At 49.3% G+C, this 25,000-nt stretch overlaps 2 protein-coding genes across 3 annotated transcripts in view; one reads left to right on the plus strand and one right to left on the minus strand.

Annotated features, from left to right (window-relative positions):
- The window catches only part of ddx23 (DEAD (Asp-Glu-Ala-Asp) box polypeptide 23), a 10,206-nt gene extending 8,086 nt beyond the window's left edge, over nt 1-2,120 (plus strand). For both annotated transcript variants that reach the window (XM_084436335.1, XM_084436334.1), the window contains exons 14-17: nt 156-307; nt 451-559; nt 1,203-1,377; nt 1,531-2,120. In XM_084436335.1, the coding sequence (XP_084292461.1) occupies nt 156-307; nt 451-559; nt 1,203-1,377; nt 1,531-1,754 (660 nt within the window). In that variant the 3' untranslated portion in view covers nt 1,755-2,120. The remainder of the gene's footprint in view (nt 1-155; nt 308-450; nt 560-1,202; nt 1,378-1,530) is intronic.
- A 5,547-nt stretch (nt 2,121-7,667) lies between these two features.
- The window catches only part of cacnb3a (calcium channel, voltage-dependent, beta 3a), a gene marked incomplete at both ends in the record, with an annotated part of 17,992 nt that continues 659 nt past the window's right edge, over nt 7,668-25,000 (minus strand). The window contains 13 exons of the mRNA XM_084461823.1: nt 7,668-8,087; nt 12,043-12,213; nt 12,351-12,446; nt 12,559-12,710; nt 13,025-13,125; nt 13,295-13,353; nt 13,685-13,765; nt 13,885-13,904; nt 14,065-14,147; nt 14,249-14,364; nt 14,488-14,610; nt 17,135-17,254; nt 24,299-24,391. Coding sequence (XP_084317949.1) covers nt 7,668-8,087; nt 12,043-12,213; nt 12,351-12,446; nt 12,559-12,710; nt 13,025-13,125; nt 13,295-13,353; nt 13,685-13,765; nt 13,885-13,904; nt 14,065-14,147; nt 14,249-14,364; nt 14,488-14,610; nt 17,135-17,254; nt 24,299-24,391 — 1,635 coding nt within the window. The remainder of the gene's footprint in view (nt 8,088-12,042; nt 12,214-12,350; nt 12,447-12,558; nt 12,711-13,024; nt 13,126-13,294; nt 13,354-13,684; nt 13,766-13,884; nt 13,905-14,064; nt 14,148-14,248; nt 14,365-14,487; nt 14,611-17,134; nt 17,255-24,298; nt 24,392-25,000) is intronic.

Consider the following 25,000-nt stretch of genomic DNA (forward strand, 5'->3'; position numbering starts at 1 on the left):
ACACACTACACACACACACACTACACACACACTATACACACACACTACACACACGCACACACTATACACACACACACACGCACTACACACACAAACACACACACACGCACACTGCATGTGCTGGTTTGCTAAGCGTCCCTCGTGTCCCTGGTCAGACGGTCATGTTCACGGCCACCATGCCCGCGGCGGTGGAGCGGCTGGCCCGGAGCTACCTGAGACGCCCCGCCGTCGTGTACATCGGCTCTGCAGGGAAACCCCACGAGAGGGTGGAGCAGAAGGTCCTGCTCATGTCCGAGGGAGAGAAGAGGTAACACACACACTCTCTCACGCACACACACACACACACACACTCTCTCCCTCCCTCTCTCTCCCTCTCTCTCAATTAGAAATACTAAGTGAATGATGTTCTTCAGTGTAAGACTGGATGCTGTCTCGTTGTCTGTGTAACAGGAAGAGGCTTCTGGATGTTTTGGCGCGCGGGTTCGAGCCGCCCATCATCATCTTTGTCAACCAGAAGAAGGGCTGCGACGTGCTGGCCAAGTCTCTGGAGAAGATGGGGGTGAGCAGACCTGACCCCTGACCTCTCCTCTCTGGGCCCCTGACCCCTGACCTCTCCTCTCTGGTCCCCTGACCTCTCCTCTCTGGTCCCCTGACCTCTCCTCTCTGGGCCCCTGACCCCTGACCTCTCCTCTCTGGGCCCCTGACCCCTGACCTCTCCTCTCTGGGCCCCTGACCCCTGACCTCTCCTCTCTGGTCCCCTGACCTCTCCTCCCTGGGCCCCTGACCCCTGACCTCTCCTCTCTGGGCCCCTGACCCCTGACCTCTCCTCTCTGGTCCCCTGACCTCTCCTCTCTGGGCCCCTGACCCCTGACCTCTCCTCTCTGGGCCCCTGACCCCTGACCTCTCCTCTCTGGGCCCCTGACCCCTGACCTCTCCTCTCTGGTCCCCTGACCTCTCCTCCCTGGGCCCCTGACCCCTGACCTCTCCTCTCTGGGCCCCTGACCCCTGACCTCTCCTCTCTGGGCCCCTGACCCCTGACCTCTCCTCTCTGGGCCCCTGACCCCTGACCTCTCCTCTCTGGGCCCCTGACCCCTGACCTCTCCTCTCTGGTCCCACAGGGATTTGCTTTGTACAGATCAATCAGAAACTGAAAGACTCCACGTCAATCTCTCTCTCTCTCTCTCTCTCTCTCTCTCTCTCAGTACAACGCCTGCACGCTGCACGGAGGAAAGGGCCAGGAGCAGCGTGAGTTCGCTCTGTCCAACCTGAAGGCCGGAGCCAAAGACATCCTGGTGGCGACGGACGTGGCCGGGAGAGGAATCGACATCCACGACGTCTCCATGGTGCTCAACTACGACATGGCCAAGAACATCGAGGGTAAGACACACACACACACACACACACACACACACACACACACACACACACACACACACTGAGGTGCACACATACAGGCTGGTATTCTGACAGATCAGGCCGTCATTCTCTCCTACCTGTTGTGATTGAACCCTTTAACCCTCTCCTCTCCAGACTACATCCATCGTATCGGTCGTACGGGGCGTGCAGGGAAGAGCGGCGTGGCCCTCACCTTCCTGACCAAAGAGGACGCCACCGTGTTCTACGACCTGAAGCAGGCCATCCTGGAAAGCCCCGTGTCCAACTGCCCCCCCGAGCTCGCCAACCACCCCGACGCCCAGCACAAGCCTGGCACCATCCTCACCAAGAAGAGGCGTGAGGAGACCATCTTCGCCTAACCTGCCGGACCGCCGCCGCTCCCCCTCCGGACAGACCGCGCCCCAGACCTCCCACGCTGCCCTCCCTCTGGGTTCCTCCCTCTGGGTTCCTCCCTCTGGGTCCCTCCCTCTGGGTCCCTCCCTCTGGGTCCCTCCCACTCTGCCCTCCCTCTGGGTTCCTCCCTCTGGGTCCCTCCCTCTGGGTTCCTCCCTCTGGGTTCCTCCCACTCTGCCCTCCCTCTGGGTTCCTCCCTCTCTGCCCTCCCTCTGGGTTCCTCCCTCTCTGCCCTCCCTCTGGGTCCCTCCCTCTGGGTCCCTCCCTCTGGGTTCCTCCCTCTGGGTTCCTCCCACTCTGCCCTCCCTCTGGGTTCCTCCCTCTCATACATGTGGAGTTCCACTCTAGTCTGGGTTCCTCCCTCTCATACATGTGGAGTTCCACTCTAGTCTGGGTTCCTCCCTCTCAGACATGTGGAGTTCCACTCTAGTCTGGGTTCCTCCCTCTCAGACATGTGGAGTTCCACTCTCGTCTGGGTTCCTCCCTCTCAGACATGTGGAGTTCCACTCTCGTCTGGGTTCCTCCCTCTCAGACATGTGGAGTTCCACTCTCGTCTGGGTTCCTCCCTCTCAGACATGTGGAGTTCCACTCTCGTCTGGGTTCCTCCCTCTCAGACATGTGGAGTTCCACTCTCGTCTGCTGTGGACAGACTTAGTTTGACCAAGTGTGACTGCAGGCCGGCTGGAGAGATGCAGCTGTGATGGAAGAGGGTTCCTGGGTCTGAAGGGGGTTCCTGGGTCTGAAGAGGGTTCCTGGGTCTGAAGAGGGTTCCTGGGTCTGAAGAGGGTTCCTGGGTCTGAAGGGGGTTCCTGGGTCTGAAGAGGGTTCCTGGGTCTGAAGAGGGTTCCTGGGTCTGAAGGGGGTTCCTGGGTCTGAAGGGGGTTCCTGGGTCTGAAGGGGGTTCCTGGGTCTGAAGGGGGTTCCTGGGTCTGAAGGGGGTTCCTGGGTCTGAAGGGGGTTCCTGGGTCTGAAGGGGGTTCCTGGGTCTGGGGGGTTCGGAGGGTAATTAATGGATTTTTAAATGTGACTCACTTGCCGTGCGTCAAGACTGAAGCTGTCACCTCTCTGAAGGCCCAGAGCTTGAGAACAGAGTAGATGATGGGGTCATGTCAGGTCATGATAGGGGTCATGTCAGGTCATGATAGGGGTCATGTCAGGTCATGTCATTGTGTACCTTGTTCTCAGTTTACTTGTTTGTATTTTGCCAGTTTTTAAGTTGTGGAAGAGACCAATATGTTTATACGTTGCCTCCTAGAGAAACTTCAGTTTTTCCTCAGGCAAATGAATGAGTCAAGTGGAATATAATGTTTGCTACATTGAAACCTGTATGAAGTGAATAAAGCCATCTGACTGATAGTGAAACATGTCTGTGAAGTGGTGATTTTCAGAAAGAAACAACCACAGCAGCGTTAAAAGTACATAAAATGTCATGTTTATTTCACTTAGTCGTATTTTACTTTGCAATGTAAATCTATTTTCATATAGAAAGCATTCTTTACAGCATCAGGCAGGAAATGTTTCACTTTGAACATGTATCTCTTCAGAAATCAAGGGCGGGGCGCGTTGGTCCACGCCAGCACGGTGGTACAGTCCCGTGGGTACATGGTACAGTCCCGTGGGTACATGGTACAGTCCCGTGGGTACATGGTTATTTAGATATTTAGTGCAGTTATTGCATTATAAAGCAACCATCAAAAAATAAATTAGTGCAATTTTTTTCTACTTACACAAAAGAGGAAGTCCAGATGGTCTAAGAGGAAGTCCAGATGGTCTAAGAGGAAGTCCAGAAGGTCTAAGAGGAAGTCCAGATGGTCTAAGAGGAAGTCCAGATGGTCTAAGAGGAAGTCCAGAAGGTCTAAGAGGAAGTCCAGATGGTCTAAGAGGAAGTCCAGATGGTCTAAGAGGAAGTCCAGATGGTCTAAGAGGAAGTCCAGAAGGTCTAAGAGGAAGTCCAGATGGTCTAAGAGGAAGTCCAGAAGGTCCAAGGCGTTTAGTCTTTCAATGAGAGTATTGCACACACAATAGACACAGAATAGAGAGAGGAAACTGCACACAGAATAGAGAGAGGAAACTTAAGTATAACCCTTGTAAAAATTGTGCTTCATAAATTGATTTTTTTTTTTTAAATCAATTATATTGGTCCGCTTTAAAAATCATATTCTGCCAAAGTACAGTGATAATAGTAACTTAGACATGCAGGCTGCATTTAGCAAGTCACTCATTCCTCTCTTGTGAAATTCTAAACTAATAGGAATATAAGGAATATAATATGTATTTTCCATTTGCCATTTTTGTACAGTTTAATGCTTGGGCAAGAAAAGATTCCCCCCTTCCACGATCCATCTGCTTGATCATTAATATTGTGAGAAAAAAACTCCTAATTTAATGATTGACAGGTATGGGGCACTGGAGCATGGATGTATTAATAGAACTGGATACAGTCACTCCATTCACTGACCGCTATCAACAATGAAGCCCTATTGAACCGCGCCATCTTGGCAAATTTGTAGTCATTTTACCATTTCCGGTGACTTTTGTACTTGCGCAGTTGTGCTTTTCTGGCCTTCAGGTGACTTTTGTACTTGCGCAGTTGTGCTTTTCTGTCCTACGCACGTCCACGGTCAACGTTGGCGTTGACCGCTTCTAGCTATCGAATGGCCGACTGGTGTAAGATGGATAGCCTAACGTTAGAGAGATAAATGTAGTCTATGGTTATGTTAATAAAGCTAACAATGATGTTGTAACATGCATGCAGCACTGCCGATCTGAACAATTGATTCATTATTACCATGGATCGGTATTGGGATTGATCAAGGGCGAGTGTGAAATAGCAGCCACGAACTCAGCAGGTTATCCGAGATGCGGTAGCCGCGGCCAGAGCTCCTGCTGGCGGGGAGTGAAGCTCTTCAACTCGCCTGTCACTGACTCCCTGGAGGAATTTAGCCTGGCTGCAATAACGTTATCGCGAACGGAATGAATACCATCTACTAGCAAACAAAACATGTTCAGTTATATTTAACCTGTTAAAACTAAGATGCCTGGATGAAAAAATAATTTCTCCAATGGATATATTTTACAAAAACAGGTTAATATGCAAGCCGGTTTTCATTGCTAAATCAAAGCGGGGAGAGCCGGGAATGTGCGTGGACGCGCGTAGGACAGAAAAGCACAACTGCGCAAGTACAAAAGTCACCGGAAATAGCAAAATGACTACAAATCTAGCCAAGATGGCGCGGTTCAATAGGCCTTCACTTTAGATTTCGAATCCTGGGGGCTTGCACTGGAGGCATTGAGCCTTGTGATTGTTTGTTATAAGTGGTGATTATTATTGAAACCAGGAAGAGTGACTCGATGCATTTTACAAACAGATTAAATTGTCCTAAAGACAGGAATATCACTAGGAGACGCCGAGGAGAATCGGAATCAACGTGTTACTAAACTTCTGAACTGGAGAAAGAAACGATCAAGTTTCATGCAACACTTGCATAGATTTTTTTTTCTTCTTTTTTTCAATCATGCTGTGATTTTTCTAAAATCCAGAAAACTAGATAAAGAGAAGTGAGAAATGGAAGTTGTAGACCAGCAGGTCCGAGTGAGTCCCCCTCCAGCCAGGGTTAACCCTAACCCTATCCTAACCCTATCCTAACCCTATCCTAACCCTATCCTAACCCTAACCCCCTCCAGCCAGGGTTAACCCTAACCCTATCCTAACCCTATCCTAACCCTATCCTAACCCTATCCTAACCCTAACCCTATCCTAACCCTAACCCTATCCTAACCCTATCCTAACCCTATCCTAACCCTAACCCCCTCCAGCCCCTCCTGCGTCCCCCTCCAGCCCCGCGTCCCTCCGGGGGTCCAGCTCATCTGCTCATGGACTGATGGTGGCGTCACAGTTGCTACAGCGCTCAAGTGATTGGTTGGAGGTGCAGGTGGAGCTGCTAGTGATTGGTTGGAGCTGCAGGTGGAGCTGCTAGTGATTGGTTGGAGGTGCAGGTGGAGCTGCTAGTGATTGGTTGGTTGCAGGTGGAGCTGCTAGTGATTGGTTGGAGGTGCAGGTGGAGCTGCTAGTGATTGGTTGGTTGGAGGTGGAGCTGCTAGTGATTGGTTGGTTGCAGGTGGAGCTGCTAGTGATTGGTTGGAGGTGGAGCTGCTAGTGATTGGTTGGAGTTGCAGGTGCAGCTGCTAGTGATTGGTTGGTTGCAGGTGGAGCTGCTAGTGATTGGTTGGAGGTGCAGGTGGAGCTGCTAGGGATTGGTTGGAGGTGGAGCTGCTAGTGATTGGTTGGAGGTGCAGGTGGAGCTGCTAGTGATTGGTTGGAGGTGGAGCTGCTAGTGATTGGTTGGAGGTGGAGCTGCTAGTGATTGGTTGGAGGTGGAGCTGCTAGTGATTGGTTGGAGGTGGAGCTGCTAGTGATTGGTTGGAGGTGGAGCTGGCGGCGCAGGGAGACCTGAGGGCCGCCTGGCGAACAGCTGAGCTGGACGGACTTCAGAGCTGCAGCACACAGACCAGTACAGACCAGTACAGACCAATACTGACCAGTACAGACCAGTACACAGACCAGTACAGACCAGTACACAGACCAGTACACAGACCAGTACAGACCAGTACACAGACCAGTACAGATGTATAAGATGGTATGCCCTGAAAGGGTGTGTCTGAGTGTGAAATACTCAAACATTCTGAAGTGCTTCTACTGGCTCAAGGTGTTTGGGGTGTGAGGATGTGAGCATATGAGTAGTGGACGCTACAGTACAATCAGAAATGTGCTACAGTCCACTTAAGGACAGTCAGTGGAGGGACATCAGCGAACACCAGGGGGCGCCAGAGAGATGCAATGACATGCAACATTACATTCTTGGATGCCAGTCAGTAGCAAAGTTAATAGTACATTGTGGCCGGTGTGTGTGTGCCAGAGATTGTGTGTAAACAAGTAGTTTGGCGACTAATTCTAGTTTCGACAGTAACGTCCCTTATATAATCCTGATTACATTCTCTGTCAGCTTTGCTTGTGAGTCTTTGAGAAGTGATTTGTGCAACAAACAGTAAAGCACAGTGATGAGGATGAGCTGCAGCTTCGTGACCCTAACCCTAACCCTACCCCTAACCCACACATACTGCAGCTCAGCCTGAATAACTGAGCCTCTCCCAAAACCTTTGAGTGAAAACAATCTTGACTGAAAACATTTCTCTGAAACAAGAAGCAAGTCCATACTGACAAAATTAAACAAACAAATAAATACATGAATAAATAAATAAAACAGTAATAATCAAGTGTCCATTCAATATATACTGTATATATACACATTATATTGTGATGCATTACTGGTTCCCATAGTGGACAAGCCCATAGACATTCCTACATTAGTTTTCCCTTTAAGAGGTTCCTGTATTGACCTTAATGTGCAAATAGTCTTAACATAAACATATTCAAACATGCAGTAATAAAGATAGTAGTTTGAGGGATTTAAGGCCAGTAATAAAGTCTTCATCCTAGAACAGAGGAACCCACAGGCGAAGCAGCTAATGGTTGAGTTGACATACAGCTAGCAGCCTGAAACCTTCCCATAGAGGTGTAGACAACTACTGAGGTGGGCCAGATGGAGAGCCAGGCTGGGCCAGATGGAGAGCCAGGCTGGGCCAGAGGGAGAGCCAGGCTGGGCCAGAGAGAGAGCCAGGCTGGGCCAGAGGGAGAGCCAGGCTGGGCCAGAGAGAGAGCCAGGCTGGGCCAGAGGGAGAGCCAGGCTGGGCCAGAGGGAGAGCCAGGCTGGGCCAGAGGGAGAGCCAGGCTGGGCCAGAGGGAGAGCCAGGCTGGGCCAGAGGGAGAGCCAGGCTGGGCCAGAGGGAGAGCCAGGCTGGGCCAGAGGGACCTTCCCGCCTCAGTAGTTGTCTCGGGGCCAGGGGCGGCTGCGCTGGCGGTCGTTGCGCTGGTTGTGGCCTCGCTGGGCGTCGCGTTGGAGCAGCCTGTCCTGTGCCTCGTGCCCGTTGGCACTGGGGACGCCCCCTGGGTGTCCACGATGGGGGGTGTACATGTCCCTGTACCTGTGGGCATGGGCGGGGGAAGAGTACTCATCCTCCTCTTCCTCCAATTCCTCCTCTTCCTTCTCCTCTTCCTCTTCCTCCTCCTGCTCCCCCCTGAGTGGAGGGCTGCTCCTCTGGCCGCGCGACAGGGAGTCACTGGCCTCATCAGAGGGCATCAGGCTGTCGTGCTCCAGGGGGGAGGGGGCCTCCTCCTCCTCACCCCCCACCCCTCCGCCAGGCTGCTGGGGCTGGGGCCGGGCCAGGGGCTGGTTCTGGTTCTGGAGGTGGGCATGGTGCAGGATAGAAGGGGAGAGGGACAAGAAGAAAAAGCGAGAATGAAATCAGCACTCAGCATCCAGTAGCTTATTACCAAAGCTTATTACCAAAGCTTATTACCAAAGCTTATTACCAAAGCTTATTACCAAAGCTTATTACCAAAGCTTATTACCAAAGCAGCCTTTGCCACTTTGCCACTCCAACACCAGCTAGTAGTGATACGGACATATAACAAACATTAAGATAAGGCCACAAACAAAGACACTCGACACTCGTTACACATTTCCAACAGAGACAGAGGGACAGTAGGATGGTGGGCGGTCGGTCAGGAACAGAAGGTTTGTTCTCAGAAGTTCTCTGAATGCTCACATGGAGCATGAACACACTGCTTCTGCATTCACCCTCGTCTCTGGACAGGTCACATGACCACGAGTCAACTGGCCAGCTTGTTATTTCAGGGTAGCGTTCTACGGGTGTGAGAGGGGCCTCATTCACAAAGCATTAGTCCTTTTGTAAAGGATCAGCTTTTCTTTGCAGTAATAGATGATAAATCACAGTATCTGTTATGTATACTTTCTAAAGTAATATAGGTAGTAGGAGGAGTCATATATGAGTTAGGTAGGTAGGAGGAGTCATATATGAGTTAGGTAGTAGGAGGAGTCATATATGAGTTAGGTAGTAGGAGGAGTCATATATGAGTTAGGTAGGTAGGAGGAGTCATATATGAGTTAGGTAGTAGGAGGAGTCGTTAGGTAGTAGGAGGAGTCATATATGAGTTAGGTAGTAGGAGGAGTCATATATGAGTTAGGTAGTAGGAGGAGTCATATATGAGTTAGGTAGTAGGAGGAGTCATATATGAGTTAGGTAGTAGGAGGAGTCATATATGAGTTAGGTAGTAGGAGGAGTCATATATGAGTTAGGTAGTAGGAGGAGTCATATATGAGTTAGGTAGGTAGGAGGAGTCATATATGAGTTAGGTAGTAGGAGGAGTCATATATGAGTTAGGTAGTAGGAGGAGTCATATATGAGTTAGGTAGTAGGAGGAGTCATATATGAGTTAGGTAGTAGGAGGAGTCATATATGAGTTAGGTAGTAGGAGGAGTCATATATGAGTTAGCTAGTTGTATCTGTGATCTTTTTGAACAGTGGCTGCTTTGTGAATTCTCACTAAATCTTTGAAGCTTAGTTGCTCAGAGCCAATCAGAGGCTGGAGAAGAAAAGGGCCGACAGACACAGCTGGTGCCAGCACAGTGAGCAGTGCGGTTTTCATTTAGTGAAAGACTCATCTGCTGCTCTGGACTCAGGGTGAGATTGGGGGTATAAGAGGGTCAAAGGTTATTGGGGTAAACCCTACTACTCACCCCATTTCGTAAGCGATCATTCAATTAATTCCTGTGTTTCAGAAAACTGCAAAAACGTTAAGCAGGGGTGAGTGAGAAGACAGACAGACAGAAACACAGGAGGAGTCAGGGATGGAGCGCTAGTGAGGACAGAGGCAACATGTGACACATTCAACGCAAGGAAGACGTCTACAGTATCTACGTCCTAGTGAGTCTATGTCCTAGTGAGTCTACGTCCTAGTGAGTCTACGTCCTAGTGAGTCTATGTTCTAGTGAGTCTATGTTCTAGTGAGTCTATGTTCTAGTGAGTCTATGTTCTAGTGAGTCTACGTTCTAGTGAGTCTACGTCCTAGTGAGTCTATGTTCTAGTGAGTCTACGTCCTAGTGAGTCTATGTTCTAGTGAGTCTATGTCCTAGTGAGTCTATGTCCTAGTGAGTCTATGTTCTAGTGAGTCTACGTTCTAGTGAGTCTACGTCCTAGTGAGTCTATGTTCTAGTGAGTCTATGTCCTAGTGAGTCTACGTCCTAGTGAGTCTACGTCCTAGTGAGTCTACGTCCTAGTGAGTCTACGTTCTAGTGAGTCTACGTCCTAGTGAGTCTACGTCCTAGTGAGTCTACGTCCTAGTGAGTCTACGTTCTAGTGAGTCTACGTCCTAGTGAGTCTATGTTCTAGTGAGTCTATGTTCTAGTGAGTCTACGTCCTAGTGAGTCTACGTCCTAGTGAGTCTACGTCCTAGTGAGTCTATGTTCTAGTGAGTCTACGTCCTAGTGAGTCTATGTTCTAGTGAGTCTATGTCCTAGTGAGTCTATGTTCTAGTGAGTCTATGTTCTAGTGAGTCTATGTTCTAGTGAGTTTATGTTCTAGTGAGTCTATGTTCTAGTGAGTTTATGTTCTAGTGAGTCTATGTTCTAGTGAGTCTATGTCCTAGTGAGTCTACGTCCTAGTGAGTCTACGTCCTAGTGAGTCTACGTCCTAGTGAGTCTACGTCCTAGTGAGTCTACGTTCTAGTGAGTCTACGTCCTAGTGAGTCTACGTCCTAGTGAGTCTACGTCCTAGTGAGTCTACGTCCTAGTGAGTCTATGTCCTAGTGAGTCTATGTTCTAGTGAGTCTATGTTCTAGTGAGTCTATGTTCTAGTGAGTCTATGTCCTAGTGAGTCTATGTTCTAGTGAGTCTATGTCCTAGTGAGTCTATGTTCTAGTGAGTCTATGTCCTAGTGAGTCTATGTTCTAGTGAGTTTATGTTCTAGTGAGTCTATGTTCTAGTGAGTCTATGTCCTAGTGAGTCTACGTCCTAGTGAGTCTACGTCCTAGTGAGTCTACGTCCTAGTGAGTCTACGTTCTAGTGAGTCTACGTCCTAGTGAGTCTACGTCCTAGTGAGTCTACGTCCTAGTGAGTCTATGTCCTAGTGAGTCTATGTTCTAGTGAGTCTATGTTCTAGTGAGTCTATGTTCTAGTGAGTCTATGTCCTAGTGAGTCTATGTTCTAGTGAGTCTATGTCCTAGTGAGTCTATGTTCTAGTGAGTCTATGTCCTAGTGAGTCTATGTTCTAGTGAGTCTATGTTCTAGTGAGTCTATGTCCTAGTGAGTCTATGTTCTAGTGAGTCTATGTTCTAGTGAGTCTATGTTCTAGTGAGTCTACGTCCTAGTGAGTCTATGTTCTAGTGAGTCTATGTTCTAGTGAGTCTATGTCCTAGTGAGTCTATGTCCTAGTGAGTCTATGTCCTAGTGAGTCTATCAAGCAGTGTCTGTCTCTATGCCAACGTTACACAGTTCTAAAGAGGTGTAATTTACTTTTTCATCTACTTCCTGTTCACCCCCTCGATCCTTCTCTGCTGTCCTGTCCTTTACAGACGAGGCCACATCTCCGGCTCCCCTCACCTCCCTCCTCCCCTCACCTCCTCCCCTCACCTCCTCCTCCCCTCACCTCCCTCCTCCCCTCACCTCCTCCTCCCCTCGCCTCCCTCCTCCCCTCACCTCCTCCCCTCACCTCCTCCTCTCCTCGCCTCCCTCCTCCCCTCGCCTCCCTCCTCCCCTCACCTCCTCCCCTCACCTCCTCCTCTCCTCGCCTCCCTCCTCCCCTCGCCTCCCTCCTCCCCTCCCTCCTCGCCTCCTCCTCCCCTCGCCTCCCTCCTCCCCTCACCTCCTCCCCTCGCCTCCTCCTCCCCTCACCTCCCTCCTCCCCTCACCTCCTCCTCCCCTCACCTCCTCCTCCCCTCACCTCCTCACCTCCTCCTCCCCTCGCCTCCCTCCTCCCCTCACCTCCCTCCTCGCCTCCTCCTCCCCTCGCCTCCCTCCTCCCCTCACCTCCTCCCCTCGCCTCCCTCCTCCCCTCACCTCCTCCCCTCACCTCCTCCTCTCCTCGCCTCCCTCCTCCCCTCGCCTCCCTCCTCCCCTCACCTCCCTCCTCGCCTCCTCCTCCCCTCGCCTCCCTCCTCCCCTCACCTCCTCCCCTCGCCTCCTCCTCCCATCACCTCCCTCCTCCCCTCACCTCACCTCCTCCCCTCGCCTCCTCCTCCCCTCACCTCCTCCTCCCCTCGCCTCCCTCCTCCCCTCACCTCCTCCCTTCCCAACATCGTATCCATGCTCCTCCCCTGCCCGAGTGGATACAGCTCACCTGCAGGCTAGAGATGGCTGAGGGCGGGGTCATCAGGCTCTGGTCCAATAGGGGGTTGAGAGGGGTGGAGCCAGGTAAATGAGTGGCCCGCCAGTAAACATCCAGGTATTCAGCCAAGTGCTCACAAGCATCTTCCAACTGGTTCTCATCCAAAATGACATCAAACATGTCCTACGAACGCAAAGGGGATAAAGTACTTGATGTCTAACAGGGTGTGGATTGGTAGAACACTTCATACTTCATTCTGTCAATAATTAGAAGGCGATGAATGTGATAGTGTGAGGTAATGGAATGGACCCTGCACTCACAGGGGGGCACTGAGACAGCTTGTCCCCCGCCATCATCTGCACGTTCAGGTGTTTACTCTGGGACTTCCCCCTGGACTTGATGAGCCTCTGGAGCACCTAGGACAGACAGAGAGGTGGGGTGAGGGAGAGAGGGACCTGAAGAAAGAGAGACCAGCATCATGTATGAAACAGGAAGCATATGAAGTACTGTGAAGCCAGCTAACGTTACCTTTGGAGAGGACACTTTGACGTAGACGATGATGGGGGCCAGCGAGGTCTTGGCCAGCTGGGCCGGGTGGTTGATGGTGTCAGCGTCCAGGACCACCAGCTGCAGGGTCTTGGCCAGCTCAAAGATCCTCTCGATCTCACTCTGGACCTCCGCTGAGCAGGGGAGAGAGCAGAGCCGGGGGGTTACTCAGTAGCTCCATTAGACTGGTGTGATATCTTCTCGCTAGCGCCGTGTGTGTGTGTGTGTGTGTGTGTGTGTGTGTGTGTGTGTGTGTGTGTGTGTGTGTGCGTGTGTGTTGTGACGGTTTTGACTTTTCGTGGTTGCCAGCCAGGGCCTTACACTTTAATTTGAGTCTAGTCGGGGTTTGTTTGTCAAAACCGCACAAAAGGTGCATGTATCAGAATAAATAAATTATTATTACCCTTCTCATGAACCTTTGACAAAAGGTGTGTGTGTGTCTGCTCACCCAGACTGCAGCGCGTGTTGGACCTCTCCATGATGGTCCTCTTGTTGAGGAGCGATCTCTTGGCGAGGGAGAGGTCTGCTGTCACTCGCGTGATGGAGATGCTGCAGAGTGAGCAGCAATAAAACAAACACATGAATGATCTGTTTTTATGTTTGCAAGCAAACACAGTCTAACCCTAACCCACACAAGCAAACACAGTGGGCTCACGTCTAACCCTAACCCTAACCCACACATCAGGGCTGTTAGTGATGATGTCACTGTGGTACTGACCGTCCTTCAAACCGGTGCTTTAAGAAGTCAAAGAGAGCTTTCTGCATCATATCTGTCACCTAGCAGATGAGAGAGAGAGAACCAGGAGCAGATTGGTTTGGATGTCAAGAAAATAAACAAGTGTGTGAGAGACACCAGACTATGAACTACAAATGAGCGTCATATGAACAACATCTACATATAGATCTACAAATCATCCGTGACTGGTGTTGATTCCACAGGGGGCGGGGCTTAACTGAGCTGTGTGAGAAGAGAGCAGCCAGGAAGCAGAGCAGAGGCTAAAGACTCTATAGTTACTGTAGATATCAGGTATTATAAGGACTGACAGAGAGAGAAAGAGTAAGAGAGAGAGAGAGAGAGAGAGAGAGAGAGAGAGAGAGAGAGACTCACCTCATAGCCCTTGAGGGACGGCCCCACTAGGACCACCGGCCTCATGGAGGGGACCACGTCATAGGGGGGGACATGCTCAGCCTATCACAGAGGGGCAGGAAGAGAGGCCGTCAGTCCAGCCTGGATGATGACCACTTCCTACAATGATATGAACGTCTGGTTCATGCTTTTATTTAAGAAGACTGTTGAAAAAAACCTACCTGTTTTTGCTTCTGTTTAGCTTTTGAAAGCAAGATAATGTGCGTGATTTAGAGGCATGTGATCAGTGGGAAAGAGTAGTAGGCTGGACTGGCATGCTCAGTTCACAAGGAGAGGGTTAGTTAGTCAAATCATCTCTACAGACCTTAAGTAGTAAAATAGGATAATGGCGCAATACTTACATTCACCCACAGATGGCGGTGTGGTCCTCCAGCTCCCAGACACCATGTCACCCAAACTGGACGCAGAGTTCCCTCCTGTTTTTCTGCAACACAGACCAGCAGTGTCCAGGGTCAAGGGTCAAGGGTTCATGGCATCAAGGCTGGGGCTGATGTCCCTATTGGGGGAGTTAAGCTGTTCTCTCACCTCTGTTTCTGCTCTTGTTTGAGTCGCATGGCCTCTAGACGCAGGGGGCTGGGAATGAAGGTGATGTCTGCGCCCTCCTTCACCAGCCGACCGATCCACCAGTCATTGTTGTACTTCTGCAGGTTCAACACCAAACAACAACAAACACTTCATTGCATACACTGCTGCCTGACTACCACACTGTTTAAACTGACCCCTCAAACAGTAGCCTTACACAACCAAGCACCACAACGTCTCACCTCTTTAATGTGCAGGAAGTCTTTGGCTTCAAAGTTGACTGCAGCGCCGTGGACCGGACAGTCCTCATCCAGAGCTCCACAGTAACTCACGTTGGTTTTCACCGCAAACGCTACAGGTTTGGACTGCAGGCACAGCACACATGGCAACACGTTACTTGATCTGGAGTTTGAAACAAAGTGGATTCTAAAGCCACGACAGCGCAGTGAGCGTCCCTGAGAGAGTCTGTTGTGTAGTTTCCCTGGGAGAGTCTGTTGTGTAGTTTCCCTGGGAGAGACTGTTGTGTAGTTTCCCTGGGAGAGACTGTTGTGTAGTTGTGTAGTTTCCCTGGGAGAGACTGTTGTGTAGTTTCCCTGGGAGAGTCTGTTGTGTAGTTTCCCTGGGAGAGACTGTTGTGTAGTTGTGTAGTTTCCCTGGGAGAGACTGTTGTGTAGTTTCCCTGGGAGAGACTGTTGTGTAGTTTCCCTGGGAGAGACTGTTGTGTAGTTTCTCTGGGAGAGACTGTTGTGTAGTGTCCCTGGGAGAGACTGTTGTGTAGTTGTGTAGTTTCCCTGGGAGAGTCTGTTGTGTAGTTTCTCTGGGAGAGACTGTTGTGTAGTTTCTCTGGGAGAGACTGTTGTGTAGTTTCCCTGGGAGAGTCTGTTGTGTAGTTTCCCTGGGAGAGTCTGTTGTGTAGTTGTGTAGTTTCCCTGGGAGAGTCTGTTGTGTAGTTTCCCTGGGAGAGACTGTTGTGTAGTTTCCCTGGGAGAGACTGTTGTGTAGTTGTGTAGTTTCCCTGGGAGAGTCTGTTGTGTAGTTTCCCTGGGAGAGTCTGTTGTGTAGTTTCTCTGGGAGAGTCTGTTGTGTAGTTTCTCTGGGAGAGTCTGTTGTGTAGTTTCTCTGGGAGAGACTGTTGTGTAGTGTCCCTGGGAGAGTCTGTTGTGTAGTTTCTCTGGGAGAGTCTGTTGTGTAGTTTCCCTGGGAGAGACTGTTGTGTAGTTGTGTAGTTTCCCTGGGAGAGACTGTTGTGTAGTTGTGTCGTTTCCCTGGGAGAGACTGTTGTGTAGTTTCCCTGGGAGAGTCTGTTGTGTAGTTGTGTAGTTTCTCTGGGAGAGACTGTTGTGTAGTTTCCCTGGGAGAGACTGTTGTGTAGTTGTGTAGTTTCCCTGGGAGAGACTGTTGTGTAGTTGTGTCGTTTCCCTGGGAGAGACTGTTGTGTAGTTTCCCTGGGAGAGACTGTTGTGTAGTTTCCCTGGGAGAGTCTGTTGTGTAGTTTCCGTGGGAGAGACTGTTGTGTAGTTTCCCTGGGAGAGACTGTTGTGTAGTTTCCCTGGGAGAGGCGGTTGTGTAGTTTCCCTGGGAGAGACTCTTGTGTAGTTGTGTAGTTTCTCTGGGAGAGACTGTTGTGTAGTTTCCCTGGGAGAGACTGTTGTGTAGTTTCCCTGGGAGAGACTGTTGTGTAGTTTCCCTGGGAGAGACTGTTGTGTAGTTTCCCTGGGAGAGACTGTTGTGTAGTTTCCCTGGGAGAGTCTGTTGTGTCGTTTCCCTGGGAGAGGCGGTTGTGTAGTTTCCCTGGGAGAGACTGTTGTGTAGTTGTGTAGTTTCTCTGGGAGAGACTGTTGTGTAGTTTCCCTGGGAGAGACTGTTGTGTAGTTTCCCTGGGAGAGACTGTTGTGTAGTTTCCCTGGGAGAGTCTGTTGTGTAGTTTCCCTGGGAGAGTCTGTTGTGTAGTTTCCCTGGGAGAGACTGTTGTGTAGTTTCCCTGGGAGAGACTGTTGTGTAGTTGTGTAGTTTCCCTGGGAGAGACTGTTGTGTAGTTTCCCTGGGAGAGACTGTTGTGTAGTTGTGTAGTTTCCCTGGGAGAGACTGTTGTGTAGTTGTGTAGTTTCCCTGGGAGAGACTGTTGTGTAGTTTCCCTGGGAGAGTCTGTTGTGTAGTTTCCCTGGGAGAGACTGTTGTGTAGTTTCCCTGGGAGAGACTGTTGTGTAGTTTCCCTGGGAGAGACTGTTGTGTAGTGTCTCATAATGGAGCTCAGCTTTGAGAGCAGTGAGAGAACCTGGTGAGGAACTGTGTTCTGGGCCGGTTTCACTAAACATCTGAAGTGTTCCCCTAGTTTGACCCTTAAGGGTTAATTTCCCCTTAGTTAAGGGGATTTCTTAAGGGTGTCGCACAGAATCCCTTACATGGTTTCCTTAGCTAAGGGGAAACGTTAAGGGTTTTCATACAAGGAAAGAGATTTTACAGCAGTAAAATTGTAGTTTCCATGGTGAAGGTTGGGGTAGAGGTCCCTTACGTTTTTTCCCTTATTTTGCTTGCTAAGGTCTTTTGTGCAACACCTTAACGGACTTTAAGGGACTTCTTAAGTAGGTTATTAGACTGAAATAAGTAGAAAACCTTAAATACTTGAGGGACATCTTAAGGAAACCATAAGGGGAATACTTAAGGGTGTTTGTGCAACAGATTTTATTTTAAGGAAACCTTAAGTCAGAACTTAAGGGAAATATTAACTTGAGGTGTTTTGTGCAACCGGCCCCTGGACCTAGCTCTGTCCAGCTGGAGTTGGGCCCTTACCTTAGCTCTGTCCAGCTGGAGTTGGGCCCTTACCTTAGCTCTGTCCAGCTGGAGTTGGGCCCTTACCTTAGCTCTGTCCAGCTGGAGTTGGGCCCTTACCTTAGCTCTGTCCAGCTGGAGTTGGGCCTGGCGCTCGGCTTCAAGCCGACACGCCTCCCGGTCCTCCTCTGCTGACAGGTCGGAATCCGACGGTCTACTGGTGTATGAATCAGCTGACCCCTGGACACAGGAGAGGAGGGGAGGAGGGGAGGAGGGGAGAAGAGAGGAGAGGAGAAGAGAGGACAAGAAATGCTCGGTCTACATTTTTACCTGTCTCAAAGGGTGTTCCACAGGGTTCAATTTTGGGCCCTGTACTTTTTACCATTTACATTAATGATGTTGTCTCCTCTCTAAAAGATTGTCAAGCCCCTCTTTATGCTGATGACACTGTTATTTATTGTATTATACAAAACGCCGCGGCACGAGTCCTTACAAAATCCAGACGGAGGGCTCACCTCACACCCGTCCTGAAGGCTCTGCATTGGCTACCCGTCAGCTTCAGAATAGACTTCAAGATTCTTCTACTGGTTTATAAATCACTCCACAACCGTGCTCCAAAATATATGTCTGACATGCTTGTTAGATGTAAATAAAGTATTGATTGATTGATTGATTGATTGATTGATTAGATTTATCACAGGTGATAGTAATCGTACACATCATGGTCTTTTATATGACAGAGTTGGTCGGCCATCTTTAGACGTAAGACAAAAAAGGCATTGGTACCTGTTCATTTTTAAGGCTCTTACTGGGAATTCTTATATCTCTTCGATGCTGAGCCATAAACCTAGTCTGTACTAACTAGGTCTAGTGACTGGCCTAGTCTGTACTCAACTAGGTCTAGTGACTGGCCTAGTCTGTACTAACTAGGTCTAGTGACTGGCCTAGTCTGTACTAACTAGGTCTAGTGACTGGCCTAGTCTGTACTAACTAGGTCTAGTGACTGGCCTAGTCTGTACTAACTAGGTCTAGTGACTGGCCTAGTCCGTACTAACTAGGTCTAGTGACTGGCCTAGTCCGTACTAACTAGGTCTAGTGACTGGCCTAGTCCATACTCAACTAGGTCTAGTGACTGGCCTAGTCTGTACTAACTAGGTCTAGTGACTGGCCTAGTCTGTACTAACTAGGTCTAGTGACTGGCCTAGTCCGTACTAACTAGGTCTAGAGACTGGCCTAGTCTGTACTCAACTAGGTCTAGTGACTGGCCTAGTCTGTACTAACTAGGTCTAGTGACTGGCCTAGTCCGTACTAACTAGGTCTAGTGACTGGCCTAGTCTGTACTAACTAGGTCTAGTGACTGGCCTAGTCCGTACTAACTAGGTCTAGTGACTGGCCTAGTCTGTACTAACTAGGTCTAGTGACTGGCCTAGTCCGTACTAACTAGGTCTAGTGACTGGCCTAGTCTGTACTCAACTAGGTCTAGTGACTGGCCTAGTCTGTACTAACTAGGTCTAGTGACTGGCCTAGTCCGTACTAACTAGGTCTAGTGACTGACCCTAGTCTGTACTAACTAGGTCTAGTGACTGGCCTAGTCTGTACTCAACTAGGTCTAGTGACTGGCCTAGTCTGTACTAACTAGGTCTAGTGACTGGCCTAGTCCGTACTAACTAGGTCTAGTGACTGGCCTAGTCTGTACTAACTAGGTCTAGTGACTGGCCTAGTCCATACTCAACTAGGTCTAGTGACTGGCCTAGTCTGTACTAACTAGGTCTAGTGACTGGCCTAGTCCGTACTAACTAGGTCTAGTGACTGGCCTAGTCTGTACTCAACTAGGTCTAGTGACTGGCCTAGTCTGTACTAACTAGGTCTAGTGACTGGCCTAGTCTGTACTAACTAGGTCTAGTGACTGGCCTAGTCTGTACTCTACTAGGTCTAGTGACTGGCCTAGTCTGTACTCAACTAGGTCTAGTGACTGGCCTAGTCTGTACTAACTAGGTCTAGTGACTGGCCTAGTCTGTACTAACTAGGTCTAGTGACTGGCCTAGTAGCCCATGTGACCACAGAGCTGGGAACGTCTGCCTTCTCATCTTTGGCTCCTAGTTCTTGGAATTGCCTCCAAGACTCTGAGATTGGAATCACTTCCTTCTCATGGACAATTCAGGACTCTGATTATGGACTATTGTGTTTCTGTTTGTAATTGTTTTAGTTAATGAATGTGTTACTACTTCATTTTATATTTTATCTCATAATGTTTTTATATGTCTATGTATGTGACTGTGTATTACTGACTGTGTATGTTTATTGTGAACTCAACACACTTGAAAATGAGGTTCACACCTCAATGTGTAACTTGAGTATAAATAAAGGTTTAAAAAAAAAAAGAGAGGACAAGAGAAGAGAAGAGAAGAAGAGAGGAGAAGAGAGGAGAAGAGAAGAAGAGAGGAGAAGAGAGGAGAAGAAGAGAGGAGAAGAGAAGAGAAGAGAGGAGAAGAGAGGAGAAGAGAAGAGAAGAGAGGAGAGGAGAAGAGAGGAGAAGAAAGAACACGAGAGGAGAAGAGAGAGGAGGAGAGGACAGGAGAGGAGAGGAGAGAGGGAAGAATCTGATAGAGGTGGATGAACTTCTGACAGGGGTAAGAGGTGAGGGCTGACGTGGGCATGCACACACACACACACACACACACACTCACACACACACACACACACACACACACACACTCACACACACACACACACACACTCACACACACACACACACACACACACACACACACTCACACACACACACACACACACACACACACACACACACACACACACACACAGAAGACAATGCGCTGGTCTCACCCACACAAGCGCTCTTTGGTACACCATATAGCACAAAGGAGCCAACTGCCCCCTCCTCTCCCCTCCTGCCTCTCCTGCAGTGTGGACACATGCTCTCCTGCGCCCCCCCCTCTGTAACGAGTCCTCCCAATCCCAACCCCAATACCAGGACATGCTCTCCTGCGCCCCTCCCCTCTGTAACGAGTCCTCGTTAGCTAAATCTACGCTGCTCCAGCCCCAACCCCAATACCAGGACATGCCTCCGCCCCTCCCCTCTGTATTCTCTGTGCCTCATTCCTCCGCCCCTCCCCTCTGTATCCTCGTTAGCGCTGCTCAGCCCCTCCCCTCTGTATCCTCGTTAGCGCTGCTCCAGCCCCAACCCCAATACCAGGACATGCCTCCGCCCCTCCCCTCTGTATCCTGTGCCTCATGCCTCCGCCCCTCCCCTCTGTATCCTCTGTGCCTCCGCCCCTCCCCTCTGTATCCTCTGTGCCTCATGCCTCCGCCCCTCCCCTCTGTATCCTCGTTAGCGCTGCTCCAGCCCCTCCCCTCTGTATCCTCGTTAGCGCTGCTCAGCCCCAACCCCAATACCAGGACATGCCTCCGGGTCCCATAGCAACGCCATGCTGGGGCGAGAGCAGCCGTGACGACAAAGACCTGCTTGAACAAACAAATAATTCCCCCTCAGTCAGACGCAGACCGGCTCTCAGCGTATTCAGCCTCGCATACGCAGTAGAGTCAGTCAGCCTCACATACGCAGTAGAGTCAGTCAGCCTCTCATACGCAGTAGAGTCAGTCAGCCTCTCATACGCAGTAGAGTCAGTCAGCCTCGCATACACAGTAGAGTCAGTCAGCCTCACATACGCAGTAGAGTCAGTCAGCCTCACATACACAGTAGAGTCAGTCAGCCTCACATACGCAGTAGAGTCAGTCAGCCTCTCATACGCAGTAGAGTCAGTCAGCCTCACATACGCAGTAGAGTCAGTCAGCCTCATATGCAGTAGAGTCAGTCAGCCTCGCATACGCAGTAGAGTCAGTCTGCCTCACATACGCAGTAGAGTCAGTCAGCCTCTCATACGCAGTAGAGTCAGTCAGCCTCTCATATGCAGTAGAGTCGGTCATTAATCATGTCACCAGACTTCACAGACAGTCCCAGGTAGTCACGCGTTCGCCGACCGCTGCATCAGCTGCTTAAACCAGTAGGCACAATAGGTAGGCTACTCACACATGCAGGCACACACACACACACACACACACACACACACACACACACACACACACACACACACACACACACACACACACACTTACTGTAAGTAAAACAGAAGACAGACATAGCCTATAACTTAGAGGTCTGTAATCCCCCAGAGGTGGAGGTGGTTCTTGGTGCAGTTGGGCGGCGTGTGTCTCTGCTCTCCTATATTCAATATGCTTTACATTTATATATATTTATATATATTTATTTTTATATATATTTATTTTTATATTTGGCTCCTCTGAAGAAACTCAGCCCTGAATCTGTCAACACTGAGGAGAGCAGCGGACAGGAGAGGAACCAGTGATGTCACACCCTGCCAGGCTGATGGACCCACACTCATGAAGTCACACCCTGCCAGGCTGATGGACCCACACTCATGAAGTCACACCCTGCCAGGCTGATGGACCCACACTCATGATGTCACACCCTGCCAGGCTGATGGACCCACACTCATGAAGTCACACCCTGCCAGGCTGATGGACCCACACATCCTATTGTGTTCTACTGCAGCAATGAGTCACTCTTCTGCTCAACAGAACCAGAACCACACCCAGCGCTGGCAAAGAGGAAAGTAATGCACCTGTTCAAGAGACGTGAAATACCCGACCTGAAATACACGGTATTACCTCTCTCACACGCACACTCAACCACACACACACACACACACACACACACACTCACACACACACACACAGGGAAGGAGAGAGGGGGTCTGTAAACTAGCCTTTCCATGATGGTACTGGTCCTCTAAGGCTGCTAACAGACAGTATGGAGGAAAGATGCTGGTTTGAATGAACACATCGTCCAGAGCCTGCAAATGAGTATCATGAATATTTTAAGGCTGCGATATTCTTAGGGAATCTGGAGATTATCATTAAGCTTCAAATCAGCATAGCTAATGTCCCCTCCTGAATAACATCAAATGTCTCTTCTGCCCCCCGATCCCTTCAAGGCCACCGAGCATTAAGATTCATCAAAGACCACTTTGTTATCTTTCTTTCAGATATGATGCATTGTGGGAATGTCAGGGAGTGTGATTTTTTCATTATATTCCTGAATGTCAAGAAAATAAACAGCTCAAGAAAGAGGCTCAAAACGGTGGAGGAGATGTCTTATAAATCTACAGGAACACAGATTCCCTGCAGTCTGCAGAAGGCCAGGTGGAACATGAGAACATCTTAACACTCTGACAGGAACATGAGAACATCTTAACACTCTGACAGGAACATGAGAACCCCCAAACCCTCTGACAGGAACATGAGAACACCCAACCACTCTGACAGGAACATGAGAACATCTTAACACCCTGACAGGAACATGAGAACACCCAAACCCTCTGACAGGAACATGAGAACATGAGAACACCCAAACCCTCTGACAGGAACATGAGAACATGAGAACACAAACACTCTGACAGGACCATGAGAACATGAGAACACAAACACTCTGACAGGAACATGAGAACCCAAACACTGTGACACAGCTGGAGGGGCGCTCCCTGGTTTCTAGCTGTGTAATTAATTCATCATTTGCTGAAGGAAGTTAAATCAAGGTGGTGTCTGACCTCTCCTCTCCTCTCTGCTCTGATCCAGAACCACAGAGTGATTTTTGGACTCAGACATTGAAACCTGATTGAAGCTCCTTTGATTTTCCAGATCTAGATTCTCTGAGCCTCATGCTGCCTCTGCTGGTCGCTGTGCTGAATTACAGCTCCCTGCTGCACCGATGCGCTCAGCCAATCAGAGGCTTCTGCACAAACAAGCAGGGAGGCAGCGAAGACGCCAAACATACGGATGGATGTAAACCACAGCCCATGTGACATGATGAAGGTGAATAGGACACAACGATGTGACACATAACTAAATGTGTGGTGATTGATCTAAATGTAAGGTGATTGATCTAAATGTGAGGTGATTGGTCTAAATGTGATGTGATTGATCTGAATGTGAGGTGATTGATCTAAATGTGTGGTGATTGATTTAGTTGTAATCTTTTGCCATTTTCTTTCTCTCCCTCCCTTCAGCCTTTCTTGAGATGATCTTAAATAGCATCAGATCTCCTCTCCCGCCTCTCACACTGGTTTGACCTGAAAACATTCATTTAAAGAACTGGGCTGGGTTGGGATTTTCATGCAACACACTGCTTCTACTACAAAATGGCAATACTGCCCCCTATAGGTCATTTGGAGAATCACAGCTGAGGGGAAACCCTCTTGTGTAACAGCTCCTTGCTTTGGGGCCATGGGAAGGTGGACCACTCACCTGACATCACCATGAGCAGCGATGTAGGATATGCAAATATTCTTGATGGATCCTTAAAGCTACACCAGAATGATAGATGCGTCTGTAATAATGTAGGCGCTACATCAGCCAACACTAAGTTCACTGTGATTGGACAGATGAAAGGGTTCATATCATCATCACTCAAATAATATAATATATCATTATAATTCTGGACCTCGAGGGTCTTTTATTCGCCACATGGTGATCAACACACAAATACACACAGGTGAATGAGCGGCGACACCACAAACAACACACACACACACACACACACACACTATACTACAGCGCACAGCATAGAAATGTGATGGGCATGTGAAGTACCATGGTGAAGTAACCCTGCTCTCTGACTCTGTGGGGATGTCTCACCTGTTGGTATCTCTCTGACTCTGTGGGGATGTCTCAGCTGTTGATATCTCTCTGACTCTGTGGGGATGTCTCACCTGTTGATATCTCTCTGACTCTGTGGGGATGTCTCACCTGTTGATATCTCTCTGACTCTGTGGGGATGTCTCAGCTGTTGGTATCTCTCTGACTCTGTGGGGATATCTCACCTGTTGGTATCTCTCTGACTCTGTGGGGATGTCTCACCTGTTGGTATCTCTCTGACTCTGTGGGGATGTCTCACCTGTTGATATCTCTCTGACTCTGTGGGGATGTCTCACCTGTTGGTATCTCTCTGACTCTGTGGGGATGTCTCACCTGTTGGTATCTCTCTGACTCTGTGGGGATGTCTCACCTGTTGGTATCTCTCTGACTCTGTGGGGATGTCTCACCTGTTGATATCTCTCTGACTCTGTTTCACCTGTTGATAATGTATCTCTCTGACTCTGTGGGGATGTCTCACCTGTTGGTATCTCTCTGACTCTGTGGGGATGTCTCACCTGTTGGTATCTCTCTGACTCTGTGGGGATGTCTCACCTGTCGTTTGATGAAGCTGGAGGTGGTGTCTGAGGATGTGCTGCCGTCTGAGCGTTTGAAACGGCTCTTCTTCTTTGGCAACTTCCTGGGCAGCTGTAGACAAAGTGGAGAAAGATGAGAAAATAGGGAGAGAGAGAGAGAGAGAGAGAGAGAGAGAGAGAGAGAGAGGGAGAGAGAGAGAGAGAATACAATGTCAAGTACTACAGTGATGGTATTGCACCTTATCCTGATCTTTGCTCTCCTCTTCTGGAATAGTTGGGCTTTAATCTATCATGTTCACATATTCCTGTAATTCTTAAATAATCAGACAAATTGTATTTCTACTTACTTTAAATGATGTTTCGTAAAACAGCTTAATAGGATTACTGTAGGAAATTACATACAGTAGGCCTATAATAATATACTTACTAAGTGAACTGTAGTAGTCTATAGTATAGTAGTCTGTTCAATCAGGTTGGATATTTAAGACATTCAGAGGATGATATTTATAGCGGTGAAACCGAAGCCCTATTGGACTTGTTAAGCTTGCAGCTTGTTAAGTCCAAAGTCAAGAGTTAATATCCATATGGTTTAATCCTCGCATGCATGTAGGCCTGATTAGACTACAAGTGAGTCAGTCACACACACACACACACACACACACACACACACACACACACACACACACACACACACACACACACACACACGCACACACAAGAA

The sequence above is a fragment of the Borostomias antarcticus genome, assembly GCF_949987555.1.
Source record: "Borostomias antarcticus genome assembly, chromosome: 3".
Classification (NCBI taxonomy): domain Eukaryota; kingdom Metazoa; phylum Chordata; class Actinopteri; order Stomiiformes; family Stomiidae; genus Borostomias; species Borostomias antarcticus.